Source organism: Dendropsophus ebraccatus, chromosome 4 (genome assembly GCF_027789765.1).
Source record: "Dendropsophus ebraccatus isolate aDenEbr1 chromosome 4, aDenEbr1.pat, whole genome shotgun sequence".
NCBI lineage: Eukaryota > Metazoa > Chordata > Amphibia > Anura > Hylidae > Dendropsophus > Dendropsophus ebraccatus.
Genome location: NC_091457.1, coordinates 152,094,553 through 152,121,937, shown reverse-complemented (window position 1 = coordinate 152,121,937; position 27,385 = coordinate 152,094,553). Strand labels below are relative to the sequence as shown.

Genomic DNA, 27,385 nt, shown 5'->3' with positions numbered 1-27,385 from the left:
GATTCAATAGTTTCAATAAATGTGAATTGGTAAATAATTGCCTTCGACTGCATTTTTATTTTTTGTTTCTCAATAGGACACAGATACTGTATATGGGTCACAACAACATCATAAATGAACTTTCATGTATGAAGCATACACAAATCACACTCGGTTTTCTTTGGTTGTAAAGGTATCGGATTGTACGTATGATCTGTAGTCTTCCAGCCCTCGTTGAGGTTTACTCTAAAAGCGGAGGAAAGAACAGAAAAGGGTAACTGCCCTGTGTTTTACACTATTATAAGGGTGCGTTCACACCTACAGGATCTGCAGCAGATCCGCAGCAGATTTGATGGTGCAGATTTAATGTTGTGTTCAGTTATTTAAATGAAATCTGCTGCGGATCTGCAGCAGAAAATCAGCTGCAGATTCTTTTGGTGTTTTAATGCTAAAAACATTCAAGGGAAAACAAAAATTCTAACATTGTCAGTTTAATAACTTAAATATTACAATTTAAGGCCACGTTCACACAACGTAAATTTTCTATTAATCCCGGCCATTGTTGCAGATTTTTGCAACAACGGCCGCGATTAATAGAAAATTTACATTGTGCTGCAGTCTATGGAATCACAGCGGGAGTGTATATACATAATATATGCTCTGGCTGGGATCCCTAGCGGCCACAACAAAAACTGATATGTGCACATATCAGTTTTTTTTCTTTACTTAGCATTTTCTCAGGTGTTTTTCGACAGATTTACATGAAAAAAGTGGCAAACAAATGTCCAAATGGGCCAGAAATTGTGAAACAAATGACACTCTTCAGGTATAAAATGACCCAAACCAGAACAAGGCACAACATTTTATTATTGGTAAAATTACAGCCAAAAAAATGAACCACAGATGTAGCAAAGTTTTATAGGGTCATTCACACGTACCAGATCAGCAGTGGATTTCTTGCTGCGAATTCACAGCGAGACCCGCTGCAGATCCAGTACTGTGAAGCTGAATGCTCGGGGTCGGGGGCTGCGGGCTGCTGGCGGTGGGGGGATTAAAGAGGCCGGGTCCCATACACACAGCGGATGTGCATGCGTGTATGGGACCCATTCAGCTTCACTGTACTGGATCTGCAGCGGGTCTCGCTGCGAATTCACAGCAGATCCGGTACGTGTGAACATACCCTAAAACACAAAGGAGCACTATCGTAATAGGATTAAGTTCTCAGGTTCCTCACACCGCTTTCTCTCTCCTTTTCCCAATTACCCCTTCCCTCAAAATTATCTCCGACCCTCTCCACCCTCATACTTCCAAACCTACCTTCATCCTATATATTGTTACAATTGATGATGTATATTATACGTTGCGGCTTTCTTTGTTTACAGTGTTATTGATGAGCACCTGGGATACAATAACTGATTGAATGTTCTCAAGCACATTGTAACCCATTGTTGAAATTTGTAACCAATGCTGTGTTGGTACGTTGTTTTATGATTTTCTGTACAAATGTTTAAAATTTAATAAAAAATAAGTTATAAAAAAACAAACAAACAAAAAAACAACAACACAAAGGAGCAGTAACCTCACTGATCAGGTTTCTGTATTGCTCATATGAAGCTCATGTATATAGCATAGACTTACTTGGGGTTACACATTTTGGATAGTTTATTTTTCTCCATTCACATTTGGCTTCCAGATTATTTTTTGGAATCATTCCTTCATTACACTGAAATCTGAATCTTTGTCCATTTTCCAATACAGAATTTGCATTGTAATAGATATTATTGGTAATCATTGCTGATTTATCCAATACGCAATAACCTGCAAAATAAATAAAATATATTTTTATTGTAATAATATCAGTCTAGAATAATACCTGGGAGAGCAGGAAAAGTATTGACATGGCATTCAGCAGCTTGTATTGTGTTGTAAACTTAAAGTGACTCTGTACCCACAATCTGCCCCCACAAACCGCTTGTACCTTCAGATAGCTGCTTTTAATCCAAGATCTGTCTTGGGGTCCGCTCAGCAGGTGCTTGCAGTTATTGTCCTAAAAAACAACTTTTAAACTTGCAGCTCTACGTCAAATTGGCGTGGCCTAGAGTGTCTGTGGATAAGTCTTGCACAGCCCCTCTTTCCCTCCTCCCCACCATCTTTACAATTAGGAATGCCCCAGGCAAGATTTTTGTATTCACCACCTGTCTAAATCGTTAAGGCCCCTGTGCAGTGTTCAGACAGTTCATGAATAGTTTTGTTTTTTAGGACAATGATTGCATCACCTGCCAAATGGACCTCAGGACAGTTCTTGGATTAAAAGCAGCTATAGGAATGTACAAGCTGTTAGAAGGGGGCAGATTCTTGGTACAGAGTCACTTTAAAAGGCATCTGTAAATCACCTGTCTAGAGACCAACAACACTTTTTTCCTGGGTTCATTTCCCCTGTTGGAAATTAAATATAGTTAGTTATGTATTTACTTTTTCTCGTTATTCTATAAAAAGAATGAATGTATTATTAATATATACATTTATATGTGCCTGCACATACAACATGCACAACTGAAATGTGTCGAGTGCCTTGTTTCTTTTTGTTATTTGAAAACATTTCACAAAAGGAAACACAATTTAAAAATGTAAAAGCTAATTAGAACCATATTGGGATTTATTTGCACGTTTAGAAATGAGAAAATAATGAGAAAAAATTAGATATAGATATATCTATCTATAGATATATCTATTTATAGATATATCTATCTATATAGATATAGATATAGATATATCTATCTATATCTATAATCTATCTATATATCTATCTATATTATTATTATTATTATTATTATTATTATTATTATTATTATTATTATTATTATTATTATTATATCAGAGGACTTGAACTACTGGTACTGGTTACTTACCCCTAGACTACAGCTTCAACACAGACTAGGGGATATCTAATTGATCTCTGTAGACAATTTACTTCTGAACTAAACTTTATTTTAGGAACACTGTGTACTCTGGGTTTTTTGGCACTTACCTCTATTGAAGCATTTTGGATAATTAAGTTTCCCATGTACACAAGTAATGTTCATTTCAATGACAGAAGGAGCTTCATATCCAGATTTGCACTCAAACTCTATGAATTCACCATGTAGGCTGTAAACTTTTTTAGTCATCGACCCTTTTAGCTGTATATTATTTTCTTCCATGTCCTTTTCCATTGTAGTACACAGCTCTGAAACCATAAAATGGGCATATTCACTCAATTATTTAAATTTCTTATATTTACCAAAAACGATCTACTGGGCACGAGTCTGGTAGCCGCAGAGAGTCTGTAGCTTCCAGACTCGTGCCCGGTAGATCTTTTTCTGGCCTTTCAAGACATTTTGCACATTGCCTCTTAGGCGACACATCTTCTCTTACTATTCATATAGAAAAGGTTAATGCACCTAGGAAGGGCAAAGACTGGACCCGTCAGTTACATCTGAGAAAGGAATTTTACTTGAACAGGACACTCGCAACCCACGTGCTCCTAATATGAAGAACAACTTGGCTTACATTTATTAGTGTCCACTGTTAGGCCAGTATCTTGCATTTCTTCATTATTTCCGGATACATATTGTATTTTTGTTATTTAATGTGTTTAGTGCTTATATGCTGTAATCAGAATTTAAGAGGCGTTTTCCTCCTACCTCTCCCCTTTGGTGGGAGAAGTCGTAATTCCAGGTGCTACAATTTCCTGTCTGTATATAATATGATGGTTAGTCCAATTACTTTAGCCATGACTAAGGAGTAGTGATGAGCAAGTACTAAAATGCTCGAGTGCTCGTTACCCGAGACGATGGTGCTCGTTTCGAGTAACGAACCCCATTGAAGTCAATGAGAAACTCGAGCTTTTTTGCAGGGGATCCAAGCTCTGCCCAGGGAAGGTTGAAAACCTGTCAACCTTAGAGAATGATGGAAACAGCGGGGAAATAGACAGGAAACAGCAGGGGCAGCATGCATGGATGCCTCTGGGGCTGGCTTATCGCAACATTGTGCCAAATTTAAATTGAATTTGATGGAAAAACCACGCACTACTACTGCCTCTACCAACCTGATTGATGCTGCCTGCTAAACAGTGACTTGAAAGGATGAAGGGTAGGCAGAGCACACCCCCAGCGAGTTTTCATCCAGAAATCAAATGGTTTGAAATGGGCAACAGCCTGGTGGTCAACCTCCAGACAATAGTCATGACCCAGACCAAGATGGGCAAGGCACATGCGACCAAGGTCAAAGGCCTGAAGGTCACTTTGAAGGTTAAAGGCCTTAGAGAGTGTTCCCCTGCCAGTGCCTGACAAGCTGACTGCTCCCCTCCTCCCCCCTTAATAACTTGTCTTTTTAAGTTACTAGACTGACCAGAGCTGGGGCATGACACCCAGTGACTACTTTAGCAGTTGGGGTAAATTAAGTTTGAATTTGAGTTTGAATTCAAATTAGTTTAAATTTTGAGCTTGAGGTTTGATTTTTTTTTTTTTTATTCAAGTTTGTATCCAGCAATAACAAAGAGTATCTAAGAGAGCGCAAGTGCGGTAGTAGTGGGTGGACTTTTTCAGCCATTTTCACTGTATGTTCCTTTTAGCTGTGACGTGTACAATAGATAACCTGACAGCACTGCAAACTAGCACTTAAATTGAATTCGATTTGATTTGAAATTTGAAATAGAAGATTTAAAAAAAAAACAGGCCAAAAATTAGGCCTGACAGAATGGCGGTGAGAACTCAGTGAACAAGGTAGATAAGGCTGGGGTGGAACCTCCAAGGTGTAAAGTGCCAGTTCGGGCCATGTGTCCAGCTTTGCAACCCACTAGTGTATGGAGCAGAGTGATTACGATGGACGTTGGTATGGTCAGCTAGGTACTCCCTCACCATCTTTCTGAACACCTCCCCCCTACTCTGACTGGGGACGGGTGACATAGTCTTGCTGGGGTGACATGAAACTGTCAACGGCCTTGTAGAGTGTTCCCCTTCCAGTGCTTGACAAGCTGCCTGCTCCACCCCTCCTCTCCCCCACACTAAAAAAGAAAGCAACCCTGCAGACTGGCTGCAGATGACAAAAGATACTGGTCAGACTAGTTTTTGGAGGCTGTCGTATAGAGGCTGTGTGTAAGTGGTGCTATATGCTGTATGCCACCTCTTACACAGGGCATTGACCAGTGAGGTTGGATATGGCTGCAGATGACAACATATATCGGTCAGACTAGTTTTTGGAGATCGTCGTATAGATCTGTGTGTAAGTGGTGGTATATGGTGTATGCCAGTTTTACACAGGACAATGAGAAGTGAAGTTCTATGCAGCTTTACTACAAATCACAGCAATACAATGTACAACAGCAGCAGCACCAGCCACAAAAAATAATAGTACTGAAGACTTCTTTAGGGTCTGTATGCAACAACATGTATACCCTTTCTGCCAGGAGTCAATCACCACAATGTGCAGCTAAGATGGTGGTAGCTGCACTGCAAGTCCCAGCCAGCAGTCTGGAGTACTCAAAAAAAAAAAAAATAAAAATTTAAGCCCTTAGAAGGGCTGTTGGGTTCTTTGTCTTGTATCCCTTTGTCTTGTATCTTTGTACAGGAACACTAATTCCCTCCCTAACGCTCTCCCTGACAATCAGCAGCTCTGTCCCTAATCTCTTCCAGCATGCATGTGAGGCGAGCACCGCCGGCCCAGATTCTTATATGCCAGGGTCATCTGATCTGGCCAACCAATCACTGCTATCGACATGTATGGGTCCCACGTGATCACACGTAGTACCAAAGAGTCTCCTGAATGTTTATTGGCTAAGAAATTGCGTCCAAACTTGCAGGGAGAGGATGATGCCGTTTTCTCGAGTATCGTGAGATACTCGTCCGAGCAACGAGCACCTTCAAGAACTTTAATACTCGAACGAGTACCAAGCTCAGACGAGCACGTTCGCTCATCACTACTAAGGAGCTTATGCTCTGAAATGCGTTGGTGTTACCGTGGATATCCATATGTTTATAAACGTTATGTTTTTGTACTTTTTAGTCAGTTACTGTGTGTGCCAGTGTCTTTGTCAGTAATGTGTCTGTGTCAGTATTTGTCTGTGTCAGTAATGTGTGTTTGTGTATGTTAGTGATGTCTCAAGTTATTGTGCATAGTGTGTGGCTGATGGGTGCATAGTGGATGGATGAATGAGAAGCCGCTGAGGCTGTTTCGCCCAAGGGCCCACAAAAATTCAGAGTTGGCTCTGGTCCTGCTAGTCCTCCCGTACACTCATGTCTCCTCCCTCTTGTAATGACACATGTCATGGTTGCTGCTTGATAATGTAGAGCAAACAAATTGATTTCTCCCACAATGTCTGTGTGCTGATGCTTCTGCTCTAGAAAGCTGCAATCTGCAACAGGTTATAAGCCCAGGACCCAGACACCAGGACAGGGAGCCCAGGACCCCGGCACCAGAACAGGGAGCCCAGAACCCAGACGCCAGGACAGGGAGCCCAGGACCCAGACACAAGGACAGGGAGCCCAGGACAGGGAGACCAGGACCCAGACACCAGAACAGGGAGCCCAGGACACAGAAACCAGGACAGGGAGACCAGGACCCCGGCACCAGAACAGGGAGCCCAGAACCCAGACGCCAGGACAGGGAGCCCAGGACCCAGACACAAGGACAGGGAGCCCAGGACCCAGACACCAGAACAGGGAGCCCAGGACCCAGAAACCAGGACAGGGAGACCAGGACAAAGAAACCAGAACAGGGAGCCCAGACCCAGAAACCAGGAAACCATGGAAATTTAACGTGGCGATGTTACTATCCAAAATGACTTGTGGAAGGCTATGACTACAGAGAGACCACAAATCTATTACCAGGAACAAGACAAGAAAAGCAGGCAAGGACCGCCATAAGCTTATTAGTGGAGGATGAGTAGCTAATCTATATAAAGGCTCTATTATATGGGTTGATCTAGAGGAGCAAACACGTGCCTACAGTACCTGTCAGAAAAGTGCCCACTTACTCCTCGTTCCCCGCTCGCTGCTTGTGCTATTACATGCACCGATAGTGAGCGGGAAAGGGGGGGGGGGCGCAAGGAATTGTGGGAGGGGCTCCCCGGACAAGGATCAGCCGAAATTGTGCATGTCGGCTGATCGTTGTCTTTTAACAGGCGCTATTACACCAACCAATTATCAGGTGTAATGGTGCGTTTACACAGACAGATTTATCTGAAAGATTTTTGAAGCCAAAACCAGGAAGAGACTATAAACAGAGAACAGGCCATAAAGGGAAGACTGAGATTTCTCCTCTTTTCAAATCCATTCCTGGCTTTGGCTTCCAAAATTGGTCAGATAAATCTCTCTGTTTAAAAGCAGCATAACGGCCAATCATCAGGAAAATACGGGCGATAATCGCTTGGTGTAATAGGGCCTTAAGACATGAGAAAAGAGCAAAGGGTATGTGGGATGCATTACAGAAACAACATGAAAGATCCAGTTTAAACAGCAAGTTATTTCTGCTAAAGAAACTTTACAAAATGAGACTTTACCAAAGAAAATGACACGCAAGAGTACATAAATGCAACGCTGAAGGTGGCTGCACAACTGAGGAGAGTTGGTGAAGAAATAAAAGACAGTCATGTTGCAGCCTTGGCCTATGTTCCTACAACATTTTTTTAGGGCATTTTGAGGCTGTTTTTTTGACAGACGCATTTCAGCACCGTAATGGGGATGTTCACAAAAGACAGCCAAAAAAAAAAATTGTGGGAGCCATATTGTCATCCAGTGCACACACCTATTCATTCTTTGGACGGATGGCGGAATCTGTCCGACCATAGAATGGAATCTGTGGCACAAGTGGAAATGCGTGCAGGCCCAAGGGGCAGAATCTGCGGTGGGTGATCCGGACGGATTCCTTAAGTGTGCACATACTCTAAGGGTACCAACACACACACCATATACGCAGCAGATACGCAGCAGATCTGCAGCAGATTTGATGGTGCAGATTTGATGCTGTGTTCAGTTATTTAGATCTAATCTGCTGCGTATTTGCTGCGTATCACAGCAGTAAATACACTGCGTATACGGTGTGTGTGTTTATACCCTTAGGCTATGTTCACACAACATAAGTTCCATAGTAATCACGGCTGTTGTTGCAGCGGCCCTGATTAGTATGGAACTTACATAGTGCTGCAGGCTTAGGGAATCCTGTCTGGAGTACAGTATATACACATAGGGGGAGATTTATCAAAGGGTGTAAAATTTAGACTGGTGCAAACTGGCCACAGCAACCAATCACAGCTCAGCTTTCCTTTCAACACTGCCTAAAGCTGATTGCTGTGGCCAGTTTGCACCAGTCTAAATTTTACACCCTTTGATAAATCTCCCCCATAGTATACACTCCGGCCTGGATCACTGTCAGTTCACACATGCTCCATAGTGTGCAGTGGGGAGTTCTGATGCGGGCAGAGTTCAGCGGCGCTAACTCACGGAACGGCCGGTCTCTTACTACGTGGGAACATAGCCTTAGGCTATCTTCACACAGCGTATATTTCCGCAAAACCACGGCCGTTATAGAACGGCTGAGATTACTACGAAAATATACGTTACCTTGCCGTCTATGGGATCCCAGCCGGCGCGTATACACATAGTATATGCTCTGGCAGGGATCCCTAGTGGCGCCGCAAACAACCGACATGTCAGTTTTCTACGGCAGCTATTCAGTGAATAGCGGCCGCAGAAAGACCTGTCAGTGCACACTATGAAGCGAGCGGCTGCGTAAGCTCACTCGATATTGTGCTGTGGGGAGTTCTGATGCGGGCGCACACGGATGCGCCCGCATTCAAACTCTGCGGCTGCAAAAATCATCCGGCCGGTACTGCAGTCTAATACGTAGTCTGGACATAGCCTTAGTGTCATTTCATCTCAGCCTTATAACACAGGAATACTTACCAACACAAGTTGGAATGTTCATCCAACTTCCCTTTACACAACTTGCTGAATCTGTTCCAGGAAATCCGAAGCCATTTTCACATTTATATGTAGCTTTTTCACCGTGGTTGAATGTCTTCTTTTCTTCTATAACAGTAGCATGCGTAACTTCTGGAGGTTCGGAACATGGATTTTCTAAAATAAACCGGTAAAAATAAATATAGAAATGTGTAGATTTTTTTTTTTATTGTTTTTAACACTATTTATTTATTAAGAATTTTTATTGTTTTATTAATACGTAGACTATGGTCACACAGTAAAATAAAAGCAAACTATGATAGTAAAATCAGGCTCATTACACAATGCGTAATTAATTACGCGAAACAGCTGTCACGCTGCTGAGGTCTCTGGTGTCCTCATTACCTGCAATGTCTACGATGGACTTTTAAAGATGAATTTAATAAAGTATTGAAGTTTTAATGGTGAGTGCCCTTATACTCTCTCTACTATTCCTATTTATGAAGACTTTACTTTACCTATACTATAAGTGAGCACCACCAAATCATGCAGTGCATCTGTTACATGTCCACATATTTAACAGGATACAGTAGTGCCGATTGCTATATCTTTTCTTGCCTCCATAACCTAGAAAAGATATACATTTTTTTTTACAATGTATGCACTGATGTAGTGTCCCACTACGTGATTTTTCTTTTCTTCTTGCACCTTGGAAAGGTTAGGACAGGAGGCTGCTGTTCCTTACTCCAACCACTAGATGTCACACTCTCACAACACAGTTGTAGATACCACTACATCTAGCTACACATACACTCCCCTCTTTAGTAACAACTTCCTTTAGTTAGTTAGCAAAGTTGAACTTTGTTTAAAGCGACTCTGTTCCCAAAATCTGACCCGCCCAAACCGCTTGTACCTTCAGATAGCTGTTTTTAATCTTGCAGCCCTGTGTCAAATGGCTGTGGCCTAGAATGTCTATGCATTAGGCTGGTACAACCTCTCTGTCCCTCCTCCCGCCCTCCTCATCATTAGGAATGCCCCCGGCAGATTTTCTCTCATTCTAGGCCACGGCCGTGTGACACAGGGCTGCAAGTTTAAAAGTAGTTTTTTAGGACAATAACTGCATTACCTGCTGAATGGACCCCAGGACAGATCTTGGATTAAAAGCAGCTATCCGAAGGTACAAGCGGTTTGAGGGGGACAGATTGTGGGTACAGAGTCGCTTTAAAGTGGGACCTGCACCTACACTTCGCACCTCAACTCCATCCTAACCAAGGTCCGGTTGCCATGTATGTGTGTCCGGGGATGGGTGGTACCACACTTGGCCACCATGACAAGTAGCCCCCAAAACACCAGAACCCACCCGCAGGCCCAACATGAGTACTAGCAACCCGGGCCATGGTACAGATGGCTGTTCTTTTATAGACTTTAATGTAGCAAAATATTACATTAAAAATACGAACGCTCCTGTTAATTTACTGAGTATGAGTCTCAAAGTTTGAGAGAAAGGAACAGGAATTGGAGTAGATGAGAGACACTTTTTCCTTCAATACCTGTCAATCAGGTTATAAAAGTTTTTTTTTTCTTTTCCCTCTCAGAATAGAGAAATACTCTATGTAGGTAAACATTCCCAGTGTTTACCTGCAATTGCCACAAGGTTTGCCTCTTAGTAAAGCCAGATGGCCCTGCACCTGGTGCAGGAATTGGGGAACAAATCTACACCTGCTCCTTCTTCCCACCTTGCAGTGCCCCCCACCTCCACGGTAGAGCGCCCGTCCTGTCTTCTCTCCGCCTCTCTGACAGGATTGGCAGAGGGAAAATACTTGCATTTTTTTTTTTTTTTTTGCAAAATGAGCGATTGCGCAAAAGTGATGTGAATATTCACCCTCTGTACTGCTTGAGTGCCATGATAAATCCTCCCATACTGTGTATATATTTATTCGAAAACATCTTGATTTTCCTACCTGTGCATGTTGGTAGTGCCGTCCATTGTCCATTCAAACAAGTAGATTGATTGGGCCCACTGAGGTGATATCCAGGTGTGCAGCCGAATGTCACAGTGTCACTGGTTATGTATGTGTCTTGTTTAGAGGACTCAGTTATATCACCATTCTCTATTCTGGGTGGATTCTTGCATAGTGGTAGTTCTTGAAAACAAAATATTACATTTCCATTACTTTGACATAGTACATGTGCCATCTATAAAGACAGAGTATCATCACATGAGCAGTTGCCTATAGTGACTAGATTGTTTTCTGACATTACATAAACATCCTCCATGTTACTGTGAATTTCAAGTCCATTCCAAATACTGTAGGTATGTGTCAATAAAATGCATTGAAGTCTATGGAATAAGGGACGTTATTTGCACAGTGTATTAAATAACAGACGTCTTTTGTGGTGGAGATCACATAATGTTCATGACAATTATTTTCGGACGTCTTATGCAAACAACGGACATTACATTTGATGGCCTTTTTAATTGAAGACATAATTTTAAACAGTCATGGGCTTTGTTCACACATAGTATTTCCGTCAGTCTTTTAGACTTTTAGGGGGACATTTATGTAGTCCGGCGTTTTTTACGCCGGACTTATAAATGTCCCCGCATCTCCGGCGCTACGGATATTTATGTAGAGGCGACCCGCCTCTACATAAATCCCATGCGCGTCCGTGCGCACAGCCGAAAACCTACGCCACCTGAAAGGTGGAGTTGGTTTTCGGCGTATCTTTGCGCTGAAAAAATGATAAATCGCGCGGACCCTGAGTCCGCGCCCCCCGTAATGCCCCCTCCACCCCCCCCCCCCCCCCCCCCCCCGGCGTACTCGGCGTGAAGTGCCGATATGCGAATATTTTTTTTGCAAATCGGCCATTTGCGAATAAAAAAATACGCAAAATGGCACTTTCCGCCGAAAATCATCCGTACGCCGAATGATACATGTCGCCCTAAGTCTTTTTTCAACCAAAATCTGAAGTAAAACTGACAGGGTAAAATTATAATGGAAGGATTAACAGAGTTTTTGTTTTTTAAACCCGTTCCCGGTTTTGGTAAAAAAAAAAGACTGACCAAAAGACTTATTAACCTAATTTACTTTACTATGGTGCAGTTTATCGTTCATACTTTGGCCCATATTCTCATTTAAGAATAATAGGATGTTGCCATATACCTACCTAGCTGTGCACCAGTGATGGGTATGGTACTACCGCGTTGCCTTTGTTGCTTTGGCTACCTGCCTCACCACCGATTATGCAATAAGAGTGCCATGGCCCGGGGTGCTGGTTGCAGGTGTTTTGTGCAGCTGGTGGGCACTGGCATTTTGCGGCAACTTGTCATGAGGGCCAGGAGTGGTAGTACCCACCCCTAAGACACATGGCCACTGGACCTTGGTAGAACATGTTGAGGCACAGGTGCAAGGTGTGGTGCAAGAGATGACACATTCCAGCACTTAAATAGGAGTTCAACTTTACAGAAAAATATCTTCAGTGCAATACACTGAAGTCTTAAGTCTTTCCTGATATGTTTTGTACCTGACACCCTCCCCCATTTTTGTAGCCTTGCTTTGGACCCATTCTGTTCTATCAATATTTATGTCATAATGGAAAAAAAATTGCCTTCCAATTGTCCCATAGACAGAAAAATAAGAAGTTGTAGGGGTCAGAATTTAGCAACTTCCAGCTAACATCTGTTCGCTGGTATTTTTGAAAAAATAAATAAATAAATAAGTAAATGCCATAGTGTTTTTATTTGCATTTTTCCAAGATTTTAAGGCAGTGTGATGCCAGCCTAAAAAGTTTTATTACTGAGTTTATTATAGTGTTGTAGTGGTGGCTGCAGGTAATCAGAATTGTATAATTTAACTCATTAAACAGAATTTGTGAAACTCCTATTCAAACAGAAATCTGCCAGCTACTAAGGATGTTTACCTTAACACAAAATTCTTAAAATATTTATTTAGAAAAAATAAAAGTAAACAAATAACAACAACAACAACATGAAAACAAGTAACTTACGGATGCACTCAGGAGGTTGTTCCCATTTTCCTTCAATACACCGAACAACTGGAGATCCATGTATCTTATATCCTCTGTCACATGTCATAGTAACGTCGTCATTGCTATAATAGGCTTCCTTTAGATCTTTAATTTCAGCATGTATTGGATGATATGGAAGAGGACATTTTTTTCGCTTTTCTAAAAGTTAATAATAAAGATTTATTAATGAACATTATTGTTTAACAATCTTAGACATCCACCGCACCAACCAATATTCATGCAGGCTTGCCTCTAGGGGAAAATTGTAACAGGACAATCCCATCATTGTGAGCGTGGGCTGTAACATACAGTAAATATCAGTGGGATGACATTGATCATGCCACTGTTGACCAAACTGAAAAATTTGGTGGCCAGTTCAAAGGTTCAGTATCCAACATGTGTCCCTGAAAAGTTGTCTAAGATTTAAAATATTTGGTTCAGCTTGGGCATGGTATATTCATTGATCATTTTACAATAATACTACATATAGTCCAACATACAGTATGCAAGGTACAATTCATCAAGGCTAGAACATTGGAGGTCAAGCAAGACCATAGCAGATCATCCCCTGGCAGTTTTTGATCTCCCTCATTGACTGATGAGATCTCATCCTTCCCAGACTGATAGGGTTTCCTGGTCCTGTCCATTACACTGACTTTTCATCCAGTAGTAGCATATAACTGCATGTTGTAAATGTGTCCCTGATGCTGGACAGTGACTAGTTTGGTAGCACGAACAGTTAAATAATACATTCCCACTGAATGGTGCTATGGACAACAGTGCTTAAATCACAATATATACTGTCTCATGTACACATGTGCTTGATACAGAATAACAACAGGTTTAGTGGCACTAAAAATAAAAGGAAAAAATCTTACTACACTGTGTTTCTATCACCACATGGACACAGGATAGTATACAATGTTAGGCTATGTTCACACTACGTATATGTCCGGCCGCATATTTTCCACGGCCGGACATATACGTATGAAACTCCGGCCGGGACTTTACGCAAGTTGCGGCCGGATACGTACGGAACGCAATCTTACGCCCGTAGTGTACTTACGCTTCCTGAGCGCTCTTCGTAGCGATCTGACAGCGGTCTTTTACTTGGAAATCTTCGCCTAGCCCCGGACACCCCACAGAACCTTTTGGATCGGCACAAAAAGCTTTCAAAATGAAGAAATCACCACTACGTACGGGACCGCATGTAACGCTACGGGCGTAAGTTACGGCATTTCCGTCCCGAAATAATGGTCTGGTTCATTTTTTACGGCGCCGCATACGATCCGGGCGTAAGTTTGTACGTAGTGTGAACTGTGCGGCCGTATATCGTATACTTTACATTGTACGCAAACTACGTAAGTTTCCAGCCGCTTATTCACGGAACACACTACGGAGGGAAACTTACGTAGTGTGAACCCAGCCTTATGGCGTAAACACATGCGGTACACTGAATGATAACAGGTTGGATAGACCACTGCACAGTGCTAAAGGCAACAATGATTTAATCACCACATGTACACAGTCTGGTGTATAATGCTGTGGTGTAGATGCATGATTGATCCAGGGGCAAAGAAATCAGGCACCAATGTATTAGGCTATGCTCCTGCTATGGGAACAAGCAAGGAAAGGCAGCCGCCTCGTCATATTGACGGCTGCAAATAATGATCAGGATTATAATTATATACGGCCATATGTTCAAGAAATGGGAGCATAGCCTCACAGAAAAATTGTATTGATTCACAAATAGGTTTGACTGCAATGAGTTTTTTAGCAAATTGAAAACAGGGACTCAAAACGTACCTTGCTTTTCATTATCAATGACCTCTGTCTGGACAGGTTTCCCCTCTAAAAAAATGCAAATGAACAAAATAAAAATCAGTAATGTCATTAAGTTTTTATAAGCAGATCTATGAGAATAAACCTTTTAAGCAGAGTATATAGAAAAAGCGGCACTCACCAAATATCTTCTTTCTGGTATTAATTGTGCAAGTGACAAGTGTAAGTGATCACTAGGCTCGTTGATGCGCATGTGCGGGAAAACGTCGCTCTAGTGAAATACACCCGCTATTGCTCTGTAACCTGCTGACTATCGGTGTTTGTCATTTGCACAATAAATACCAGAAAGAAAATATTTGGTGAGTGCCGCTTTTTCTATATACCCTGCTTAGAACGTTTGCTATCATTTACACATAGCAGAGAACCACTTTTGGTTACCTGATAGAGTCCTAATTGGGTGGACGCCAAGCGTGCCCACGATGTCTGAGTATATGCTAGCTGAGCAGTGGCTACATTCTACATTCAACATCTATGAGAAAAAAGCTTTTTTCCTAAAAATTACCTCCAAAAAGAGTTTTGCACATAAAAACATTATACAATAAACATTGTGTATATATAAACTTATACACAACCTTCTACATTTACAAGAGCTTGTGCATACTTTTTATCATCACATCTTTTCAAAATATTTCAGCTTACCTTGACAACTCGGAGGTGGACCCCATCCATAGTAATAACACTGCCCAAATTCTGATTCCGGTTTGTGTTCATGGGGACAAGTATATTGAATAACATCCCCATCTTTGTATGAGACACGGTTATATTTACAGGAAATAGCTGATGAAAGAAAATATTAACAGGATTGTTCTTATTTCATATATTAATGGACCTGTCCAGCGTTTGTAATTTTTTTAAGATATTACTGCTAGTGCATTTAAACAATAAACATTCTATCCTATCCTGTTGAGATCCTGTATCACTGTATCACTGACTGCAGAACCTTCCCCTCAGAGACAAACATCTTGGAAGTGACAGCCCACTCACAACAGGGCCGTCCCATCTCAGTCAGTGATTGGCTGAGCAGGCTGTCACTTCCGAGACAAGTTTGTCTCAGAAGTGGAGACCCAGCAGTCAGCAGGGAACAACAGAAACACTGCAACAGGCCACAGGGGGAGCGTGGGGGTACAGCGGGAGTACAACAAACATAGGATTTTTTTATTGTTTTACAACCCAGCAGCAATATGGTAAAAAATGTATTCCTAGGTAATGTATTCTATGTAGAAAGGAGTGAAGAGGGCTTTGTTTGGCTTTTTACAGCCTTTGGCTATGTTCACACTGCGTACGAGTCCGGCCGCATTTCGTACACCGCCGTACATGTGCGGCTGAAACTACGGGCGTGGGAAAAATAGACATGTGGACGGATGCGTATGAATCGCGAACATACACCCGTTGTACAGTTATGCTTCCCTAGCTTGTTTCGAAGCGATCTGAGGCAGGTCATTTACTTGGAAATCTTCGCCCAGCCCCGTAAACCACACAGAACCTTTTGGATCGAAAAATCAAGTTCAATTTGGCTGAAATAAGTTCTTCTTACGGGACCGCACTGAGATCCAAGGCCATGAGTTTCAACATTGCCATCCTCAAACAATGGTCTTGTTCATTTTACACGGCGCCGTATACGATCCGGCCGTAAGCTCATACGTAGTGTGCACTGTGCAGGCGTATATCGTATACTTTCCAGGCTACGCATTAACCTCAAAACTACGGGCGAATATTCACGGTTCGCACTATGGCCAGAAACATACGTAGTGTGAACATAGCCAACGTAAAACCGCGGCCATGATTATTACGGAAATATACATTATATAGCTGTCTATGGGATTACATAGTATACACTCCGCTCCAGCCAGGATCCCTCGTGGCGCCACAAACAACTGACATGTCAGTTTTCTGTGGCCGTTATTCAGTGAATAGCGGCCGCAGAAAACCATGTCAGTGCACACTATGGAGCGAGCGACTCCGGCCGTACGCTCCATAGTGTGCTATGGAGAGTTCTGATGCATCAGAACTCTGCGGTCCGAAAGATCATCCAGTCGGTACTGCAGTGTCGGCTGGGAGAATCTTTTCCGATACCTGTCGTTTAGTGATGAGCGAATAGTGAGATATTCAAATATTCGATATTCGTACGAATATCCCGCGAATATTTGAATATTCGATCGAATATTCATTCCCATTAAAGTCTATGGGAACAAGTATTCGATTAGTGAAAAACATCTATTTGACCATTTGGAGGGTAAAACAGGAGGCTGGGGGATTTGAACGCATATCGAATATTTATCGAATATACGCGGGATATCCGTATGAATATCAAATATTCAAATATCTCACTATTCAATCGAATATCTATTCGATCGAACAGTATTCGCTCATCACTACTGCCGTTCTGTGGCCTGGCCGGGTCACAGAAAGGCTGGTCTCATACGATGTATGAACATTAGGCTCCGAGAAAAAAAGCCATCCGATTTTTCTTTTTAAAAAGACGTCCGTTATTGCCACAAATTAATTGACGTCAATGCATTGAAGTCAATGGGATGATGGACGTCCAATGCAAACTGTGTATATAATTACGGATGTTATCTGCGCAGTCGTCAAAATAATGATCATGACAATTATTTTCGGGTGTCTTTTTTTTTTTTTTTCTTTTCAAAAAGCGGATGTAATTTTTTAGTTGTTGACACACAGTTTTCCTTTTTACCATCTTTTCAGCGGTTTTACTTTTAAATTCAATGGACTTTTCAATTAAGCCACACCCAAAGGCCAATCAGTAACCCCAAACTAGAATACTGTAACAACAGCCGTCATTGCACTGACCGGCGGCCAAACTGCAAAATGACGTCTAATTTTTTAACCTCAAAATGACAGATGTTATTTTAAACTGAGACTCTGTGAATATAGCCTATGGCTTTATCCATGTTTTCCAGGCAGTACTTGGCTGTCTCCACGGAGCAGACAGTAGGTTACTCATCTCTAATTCTATACATAGAACACACTGTACTGTATTAGGTGGATATTTGGTTACCAATATTTCAATGTGTTTTAAGGATCTATCATTGTTTAATCAGTCCTGTAAATGTAAATACATGTATGTGGCTTATCATTGATTACCAGTTTCCAAAGATAGACACATAAGACTTACGTATACAGCTGGGCTCCTCGGACCATCCTTCGCTGAGACACTGAGCAGTTCTTATAAGATTTCTGCTTTCTGTCATGAAGCCCTTATTGCATTCATATTGCAGAATTTCTCCAATCTCAAATCGATCTTTAGTCGGATTTATTTTACCATCTGGAAGTTTGGGAGCCTTACATATTTCTGGGATTAAGAAAAAAAACAAAAGTTGCAGGTAGCTGTATATATACCAGCCAGTCCACTGCTTTAAGAGCAGAATGGTGGTTGGTAATCTAGACGATAACCTATCAATCAACAGTGGGTCGGAAAGAGCAGAATATCAGGGTAAGGAGGTAAGATTGCTAAATGAATGTATTAGCAAAAATATTGAAATTGATGAGTCCTACAAGTTTAACCAGGTTAGTTGAGATGGGGTTATCCCTTCTATGACAGATTTGTTACTTTTTCCAGTTCCCTCTGTGCAGTGGTCATCCATCCTCGTTCTTCAACAAAAAGCTGAAGCGAAGTCTATTTGGGAATATTACAATTCTAATAATCTTGCTCCATGAAAATAAGCATATTCTTCAATATAAATATAGAAATTCCAGAAAAAAAACTATGTTCCCACAACATCCTTTTTACTTAAAATTATTAATCACCAATAACGTCCGTCTTTATTAAAAGACATTGTGGGAACATAGCCAAGAGGAGTATGCTGTAATAAAACTTAACATTGAATAAATCTGAAGAACCATTTGCCCCACAACAAACAACTATTTTCCCCACTAGGGGCAAAGAAAGAACATCAAACGGCACAGAGCTCTTTGAAAATCACCTCCTCATAGACAAGTATAATAAGTAGCAAGATACGTACATATATGAAAAGTAACAGGAGTAGATCTCACCCCATCCCAGAATCAGGGGTTGTTTGGGGCAGGGGTCATACTTTTTAGGTTGACTACCCAACTGCCCCTGGGTGAGCAGGAGTAGCAATTATACATAAGAAAGAATTCATAGGAAGAGACCTCCTTCTTATAGGTACTGCATGTGGAGGTGATCAGTCTGTGTGGTGTCACGTTCATTTTTGGGGTTGCAGACCTGTGCTTTTTGCCCATTGTGGGGATAATTGTTGTTTGTTGGGGGGGGTAAATATTTCATTTATATTAAAGGTTAATGGGAATGTCTGGCTAATAAAATCAATATTTTAAATGATCCCCCTTCCCAATACCACCTTCTGTTTAATAAACATGTATAACCTTGCACCTTTTACCTGTTTTTTTTCTTTCTTATTTTTATCGTCTTTGGACATGTAAAATCCTCTACTCTGGGTCCACTCTGACCCCGCTCAGCTCCCCCTACCTTCCCTTTGTAGTCACAGGATATGTGATCTCCCCTCTGGGGGCCGGGTTAGTTGCCTATTGATTTGATAACCTGACCCCCAGGAGACATCATCTGCATCATCTCCATGCACCTGGGTTGCTTCCATAGACTTACAAGTGTCCCTGAGCCTAGATTTCTGTAATATAAAACGTTATGGCTCTATCTCTACTTGCTGTCAGTGAATGCAGGCATAGTTTATAAAAAAAAATGTATAAGACTTCTGTCATATACTGCAGTTTTTTATTAAAACACAGAAGTGGATCCAGCAGGGAGCAGAAGTGTGAGTTCTTCCTTTATATTTTCCTTTCCTTTTGAATCCACTCTTATTTTTGACTCAAATATTGCTGTGTGTGGCTGCAGCCTAAAGCTTGGGGGGAAAAAAATGGAAAAAAAATATTTTTTTCATTTGTTGGTTTTTGTTTAAAGCGACTCTGTACCCACAATCTGTCCCCCCAAACCACTTGTACCTTCGGATAGCTGCTTTTAATCCAAGATCTGTCCCGGGGTCCGTTCGGCAGGTGATGCAGTTATTGTCATAAAAACAACTTTTAATCATGCAGCGCTGTGTCTAACGTCCACAGCTTACATTTCTATATGCATTAGGCTGGCACCACCTCTCCGTCCTTCCTACCCACCCTCCTCATTATTAGGAATGATCCAGGAACATTTACTGCTTTTTGAACTTGCACAGGTGTATTAACGATCCAGCCCATGTTCATTATACACACAGGTGGGGAATAGGAAGCAATCTGCCTGGAGCATTCCTAATGATGAGGAGGGTGGGGAGGAAGGACAGAGAGGATGTGCCAGCCTAATGCATATACAAATGTAAGCCCCAGCCGTTAGACACAACACTGCCGGATTAAAAGTTGTTTTTATGACAATAACTGCATCCCCTGCTGAACGGACCCCAGGACAGATCTTGGATTAAAAGCAGCTGTCTGAAGGTACAAGTGGTTTGGGGGCGTCAGATTGTGGGTACAGAGTCACTTTAAAGGGGTTGTCCAGCGAAAATCTTTTTCTGTCAAATCAACTGGTTTCAGAAAGTTATATCGATTTGTAATTTACTTCTATTAAAAAATCTCAAGTCTTCGCATACTTATTAGCTGCTGTATGTCCTGCAGGAAATGTTTTATTTTCAGTCTGACAGTGCTCTCTGCTGACATCTCTGGCCGAGACAGGAACTGTCCAGAGCAGGAGAGGTTTTCTATGGGGATTCATAGAAAACCGAGACAGAGTTTTAAGTTTCAGAAGACGGTTTTATAAGGAGAAATGTTGAAACAAAACCCAATGTGAAGCAAATATATTGGATGAATAAATGAAAAAATATAACATATAACTAATAAAACTTACTATAACATTTGACTGGAGTAAAATCTCCATCAGGAAGACATGTTCTTTCTCCATCAATCCTTCCATCTGGTGTTTGATGATCATTTTTACACTGAAACCTTACTTTCTCACCTTCCAGATATACATACTGTGGATCTATAGGTTCGGCATTTTCAAAAATGTTTGCTCTGTATGAACAGAATTCTAAAACAAATCACATTTTTAATCAGTTCCTTTTAACGTTTTTGCCTATGTTCACACAAGGTACATTTTAGACAAGAACCGGCATTGTTTTTAATTATAACAACGGACGTTCTTTTCATGGTGAAATGGCTTGCATTGAAGTTAACACAAAATATCAAACAATGGCCATTGTGTGACACGGACGTCGATATAATGAGCATGTCAATTATTTTAGGCTGTTGTGCATTGATTTCACTGCAATTTTCATTGCAAACAATGGCCATTGTTTGCCACACAGTACAATGGCCTTTGTTTTAAATGCCAAGCAACAGCCATTGTTTGCGCGTTGTGTGAACATGGCCTTAGGCAAGATTACATGGATATATTCAAGATATATTCAGATTTAAATTTCTTTAACTGGGGCTTGCTGCAATTTAACTACAAGCTGCCAAACACAGCCCAATCTGACTGATATAGGAATTTTTCACAAACATTCTGACAAAAAAAATGTTGCATGTCAACCTATGATCATAGTTTGCCAATAACCTAATTTACCATGTAAAAATTATTTATAAAGGGTACCGGTCACCATTAACAGATCCACCCCACCTGCTCTTTCTGCGCTCATCACTGCCAGATAAATGGTCATGAAGGGGGCGGGGCAAGATGGATTAGTGCACTGGGGGTTGTAGCCCCGCCCCCAGTGCACCAAACTGCCTGATTTGCATACTAATAATACTGGAGATTTAGTGGAAGTGTCACTGAGGATGAAGGTGAGAAAATTGAATTTACTCTCAGCCTCCCTGATGCTATATGAGAACATGGCAGTAGGTTACCTGTTATTAGTTAAGGCTAGTATAAATTGTAGAATAATGAGCTAGTAAACACAGCTATGTGAAAATCCAAATAATATACATAAAGTACAAAACATTCAGATATTAGAAATTGACCTAACATCCTATTTAAATTAGTATCTCATAGTAATGGAATATTGTTACAATGTGGTCCAACATCTGGGATCCTCCGCAGTCCCTAAATGAAGGGACCCATCACTGTTCTTATCTGCCTAGCAGCACTCCCTGCCTATACAATGATACCATTCACTTAAATGGAGCTGCACTACAGTTACTATGTGCAGCAGGGGGCTGGAGTAACATTGCACAATGGATGACTATAAAGGGGCCATATCGCTACAGCCAACGTATTCTGAGGATCAGTATCGGGATGATACTTAGCGGTCACAAAGTGATTGCATGGTCTAGCGATTATGCAAAAGACACCCTTGTCATCATTTTCAGGAGTTTTCTAACTGGTTAGATTCATACGTGAGCATTTTGGTTCAGGATTCCATCCACTCTCAGTACATGTGCTACTCCCCCAGATGGATTTATCATGTGACACATAATCTGAATAACACTCATAACGTATAGTTCTTCCTGGTTGATCATGAAAGCCGCTGAACCATGATCCAAGTAGATATCCATGCTCTAAGACAGGTCTGCCACATTTGTTACCTGCAAAAACAAAGCAATAGAAAGCGAATCTTCAGTAATAAGGTCCAAAAAAGTCATATATATATATATATATATATATATATATATATATATATATATATATATATAAATATATATATATATATATATATATATATATATAAATACACAGTGTTTATATATATATATATATATATATATATATACACATAGTAATTCAATTTAATAAGTGACATCATATATTCTATAGGGTCATTACATACAAAAAGAACTTTTTCAAGCGTTTATTTCTGTTAAAGTTAATGTCTATGGATTACAGCCAAGAAAAACCCAAAGTCAGTATTTCAAAAAATGTTAATATTATATAAAACCAACTGAAAAAAAAATAAATAAAAAAATTAACACAGAAATGCCGACTAGTGATAAGCGAGCATGCTTGTCTGAGCTTGGTACTCGATCGAGTATTAGGGTACTCGACGGTACTCGTTACTCGGACGAGCATCTCGCGATGCTCGAGGAAATCTCATCATCCGTTTCCTGTCAGTTTGGGCGCTATTTCTCAGCCAATAAACATGCAGGAGACTCTTCGGTACATCCTGCGATGACGTGAGACCCATACATGTCGATAGCAGCGATTGGTTGGCTAGATCAGATGACCCTGCCATATAAAACGCCCAGCCAGTAGTTCTCGCTTCAGACGTGTGCTGTGAGAGATCAGGGACAGAGCTGCTGCTGGTCAGGGTGAGTGTCAGTGTAGGATTTAGTGTTCCAGTAGGCAGGGTATATACTAGCAATACAAACAAACAGCCCTTTTCAGGGCTTCAAATTGTTTTTTAATAGTATTACTACAGACTGCTGGCTGGGACTTGCAGTGCTGCTACCACGATTTCATCAGCACACTGTGGTGATCGGCTGCTAGCAGAAAGGGGACATTAGGTGTTGCATACACACCCCTAAGAAGTGCTCAGTGTACTCTTTTTTTATTTTGGGGCTGGTGGTCCTGCTGTACTACATTGGATTGCTGGGATTTATAGTACACCTTTATAAAACATCACTGCTCATTGCAAGGGGGTATTACAGCGTGTATCTAGGTCCACCCACTACCATATTGTACCGTACAGCCCCCCTAAACTAGTGGGTACTACACTGTATTGCTGGGATTTGTAGTACACCTTTATAAAACTTCACTGCTCATTGGATGGGGGTATCACAGCGTGTATCTAGGTCCAGCCACTACCAAATTGTACCGTACAGCCCCCCTAAACTAGTGGGTACTACACTGTATTGCTGGGATTTGTAGTACACCTTTATAAAACTTCACTGCTCATTGTAAGGGGGTATCACAGCATGTATCTAGGTCCAGCCACTACCCGATTGTACCGTATTTTTCCTGATTTCTGTATTTCATACGCAAGGCCTATCTAATTTCAATCACATCACAACTGCTGTCACAGAGTAAAGGGTGTTTCAGAGAGTGTGTCTAGGTCCAGCCACTAACAGATTGTACCGTACAGCCCCCACAAAACCAGTGAGTACTACAAGTATTTTTCCTGATTTCTGTATTTCATACGCAAGGCCTATCTAAGTTCCATACTGTGCAGTGTCCATAAAATGGTGAACCCCAGGGGTAAGGGTCGAGGACAAGGACGAGGGCGTGGGGTTCCAAGTGATGCCGTTACCGGAGGCCGTGGTTCAGGGCAGGGTGACACAGCAGCACCTGTTGAGGAGGTAGCAGTGGCACACCGCAGACGTCCACTCCCTAGCATCTTTTCCCAACTTACAGGGTCTCATGGTAGACCGATATTGAAACCGCAGCACTGTGAACAGGTGATCGTGTGGATAGCAGATAATGTGTCCAGTAACTTATCCACTACCCAGTCTTCCACGCAGTCCAGCCACACTACCCAAGGCAGTGGAACCCTTGCCCTATTAGCTCAGCCTCCTTCCCCACAGCCTGGCCCCTCCAGGGAAACAAGGGAATCAGATCCACCACCACCACCATGCTCCCAGGAACTCTTTTCTGGACCCTTCCCTGAGTCAGAGCAACTGGAGCAGTCGATCTGTCCCGATGCTCAAATTATGCAGGTCACGCAGTCAGTGGGTGATGAGAGTGGGGACTTGCAAGCGGGGTTGGAAGAGGTGTCTGACGATGATGAAGAGACCCGGTTGTCAGACAGTGAGGTTGTTGTCATGGATGTAACTAAAAGTGAGGAGGAGAGTGAGGAAATGGAGGAAGAGCTGGTGGATGAGGACGAGGTGACTGACCCAAGCTGGGTGGATAAGCCTAGTGAAGACCGTGCTTCTAAGGGGAAGGCAAGTTTACCCGCAGGACCGGTTGGAAAAGGAAGAGGGGTGGGCAAAGGGAGAAGCAGGGGCAGAGCGAGTAGATCAGCAACTGTTTAACGGAGTCAAACTCCTGTGGCCAGGGCTAGATGTTCCCAAGTCTGGAGGTTTTTTAAAGAAAGTGCAGGTGACCGACGGACTGTTCTGTGCAAAGTTTGCCACGTCAGGATCAGCAGGGGAGCCACCACTACCAGCCTAACAACTACCAGCATGTGCAGGCATATGAGTGCTAGACACCCCACTCAGTGGAACCAAGGCTGTTCAGTGACTGCAAGTCGCACCCCTGCTCCTTCCCCTGTGTCACGTGCTGGCTCTGTCAGTCCCCCCGCCCTACACGAGGGCCTTCCGCCCTACACGCACCCCTTGACCTCCACTATGCTCAACACCCTCCAGCAAGGTGTCCAAGCGCAGCGTTAAACTGTCCCTGCAGCAGACCTTTGAACAGAAGCGCAAATACACTGCCACTCACCTGCATGCACAAGTCCTAAATGTGCACATAGGCAAACTGCTGAGCTTGGAGATGCTGCCGTATTGGCTGGTAGAGACAGAGGCTTTTAGGAACCTCACAGCGGTGGCTGTCCCTCGGTACTCTGTCCGGCATCACGGCAGGGCATCACGGCACAGTCAAATTTTTGGCTCGCGCTACGGAGCCTCCGCCCAGGCATGGTTGTTTGTGACAACGGGCCAAACCTAGTGGCGGCTCTGCAACTCGGCCTGGCCCATGTCTTCAACCTAGTGTTGCTGCGCTTCCTTAAAACTTACCCCAAGGTTCACCGCATCTGTGCGCATTTTTCGCAAGTCAACCAGGCAAACTAACCCCAACTGCTACAGTCACATTCAAAGTCAAATTCAAACTCAAAACAACGGTGGGGGGTAGAAGTGGGGAGTCACATGATGCAAGGAATGTTACCCCATGTTGACTACTGCTGACTACTGGTGTGCCTGCCTTTGCCTCCATGTTGGCTACTGCTGGGCCTTAACTGGCATCCATGTTGACTACTGCTGTGCCTGCCCTTGCCTCCATGTTGGCTACTGCTGGGCTTTAACTGGCACCCATGTTGACTACTGCTGGGCCTTCACTGGCATCCATGTTGGCTACTGCTGCTCCCCGGAGTTCTCTGTGTGCTCAATGCAATGCAGTGTCTGGCTTAATTTATTTTATTTTATTTTTTTTGGGGGGGGGGCTCACTTGCTTCCTCACTCACTTTTAATGGTTCTCTGTGTGCTCAATGCCATGCTAGGTCTGGTATAATTTTTAGAAGGCTGACTGGCTACCGCTTCTACCTTGTTCACTCTGTCCTCACCGCCATGCTGTGTCAGGCTGAAATTTTTTGCTGGTTCATGATATGCTACCTCTGTTTTAATGTTTCCCTGTGTTTTGGCTGCCATGCTGTGTCAGGCTGAGTTTTTGAGTGGTCAATATGCCTACCTATTTTTTAACCAGGCTGTTGCACAGAATTAGGCATAATGGTGCCATTAGGCAGCCTCAGAGGCATGCATACATGCTGCCCCTGCTGTTTCCTGCCCATTTCCATCAATTTCTGAGGTTGACAGGTTTTCACACAACCTTCCCTCTACCGAACTTGAGTCTCCTGCAAAAAAACTCGAGTCTCCCATTGACTTCAATGGGGTTCGTTACTCGAAACAAGCACTCGAGTATCGGGAAATACTCGTCTCGAGTGACGAGCATTTTAGTACTCGCTCATCACTAATGTCGATCAAATGAAAAGTCTGTAAAGTAAATACCCTCAATACTTTGTCGAGGCACCTTTTGCATGAATGACGGCATCAATGCGGCAATGTGGCATGGAGGCGATCAGCTGATGGCACTGCAGAGGTGTTATTGAAGCCCAGGTTGCTTTGATTGCGGCCTTCAGCTCGTCTGCTTTGTTGGGTCTGGTGTCTTTCATCTTCCTCTTGACAATACCCCATAAATTCTCTATAAGGGTTAAGGTCTGGCGAGTTTTCTGGCCAATCAAGCACATTGATGATTTAGTTAGTAAACCAGGGATTGGTACTTTTGGCAGTGTGGACAGGTGCCAAATCTTGCTGGAAAATGAAAATTTCATCTCCAACTTTTCAGTAGAGGGAAGCATGAAGTGTTCTAAAATTTCCCTGTAGACGGCATCGTTGACTTTGGTGTTGATGAAACACAGTGAACCTACACCAGCAGATGACATGGCTCCCCAAACCATCACTGATCTTGGAAACTTCAGACTAGACCTCAAGTAGCTTGGATTGTGTACAGCCTCTCCACTCTTCCTCCAGACTCTGGGGCCTTGATTTCCAAATGAAATGCAAAATTCACTTTCATCTGAAATCAGCACCTTGGACCACTGATCAACAGTCCAGTTCTTCTTTTCCTTGGCCCAGATAAGACGCTTCTGGCTTTGTTTATTGGTCAGGAGTGGCTTGACACATGGAATGCAACACTTGTAGCCCATGTCCTGCAGACATCTGTCTGTGGTGGCGTTTGAAGCACTGACTCCAGCAGCAGTCCACTCTTTGTAAATCTCCACCAAATTTTTGAATGGCATTTCAAACTGCGGTTCTCCAGGTTGCTTGTGCACCTCCGGGTTCTGCAGAACAGGTGTGTGCTGTGTAGGTGCACCATACTCACCTATTCCCGTCCTCCGGAGCGACGATCTGCGGTCCACGGCGTCCTCGGCGCAACTTCCGGGTTCGGTCGGGTCCATCGTCGGGTCTTCATCAATTTCCAGAAATACTCGGGTCTTCGGGCTTTGGCGGGCCTCGGCCAT

At 42.6% G+C, this 27,385-nt stretch overlaps 1 protein-coding gene across 1 annotated transcript; it reads right to left on the bottom strand.

The window, feature by feature from the left end:
- On the bottom strand, nt 1-27,385 carry LOC138789354 (coagulation factor XIII B chain-like). Its single transcript, XM_069967962.1, has 12 exons — nt 27,247-27,385; nt 22,116-22,304; nt 20,629-20,811; nt 17,923-18,099; nt 15,426-15,563; nt 14,751-14,795; nt 12,924-13,103; nt 10,877-11,059; nt 8,919-9,092; nt 3,008-3,205; nt 1,618-1,797; nt 1-225 (listed from the first exon to the last, which is right to left on the bottom strand). The coding sequence occupies exons 1-12, from the start codon at nt 27,383-27,385 to the stop codon at nt 221-223; spliced, it is 1,791 nt and encodes a 596-aa protein (XP_069824063.1). The 3' UTR covers nt 1-220.

Bases quoted from the DNA above. Each gene is read 5' to 3' on its own strand.
- LOC138789354 (XM_069967962.1), bottom strand. From the start codon at position 27,385: ATGGCCGAGGCCCGCCAAAGCCCGAAGACCCGAGTATTTCTGGAAATT. The intron at 20,812-22,115 runs GTATGAATCTAA...GATTTGTTTTAG, and splicing joins TCCTGAACCAAAATGCTCAC to AATTCTGTTCATACAGAGCA. The intron at 18,100-20,628 runs GTAAGTTTTATT...TCTTAATCCCAG, and splicing joins TACTCCAGTCAAATGTTATA to AAATATGTAAGGCTCCCAAA.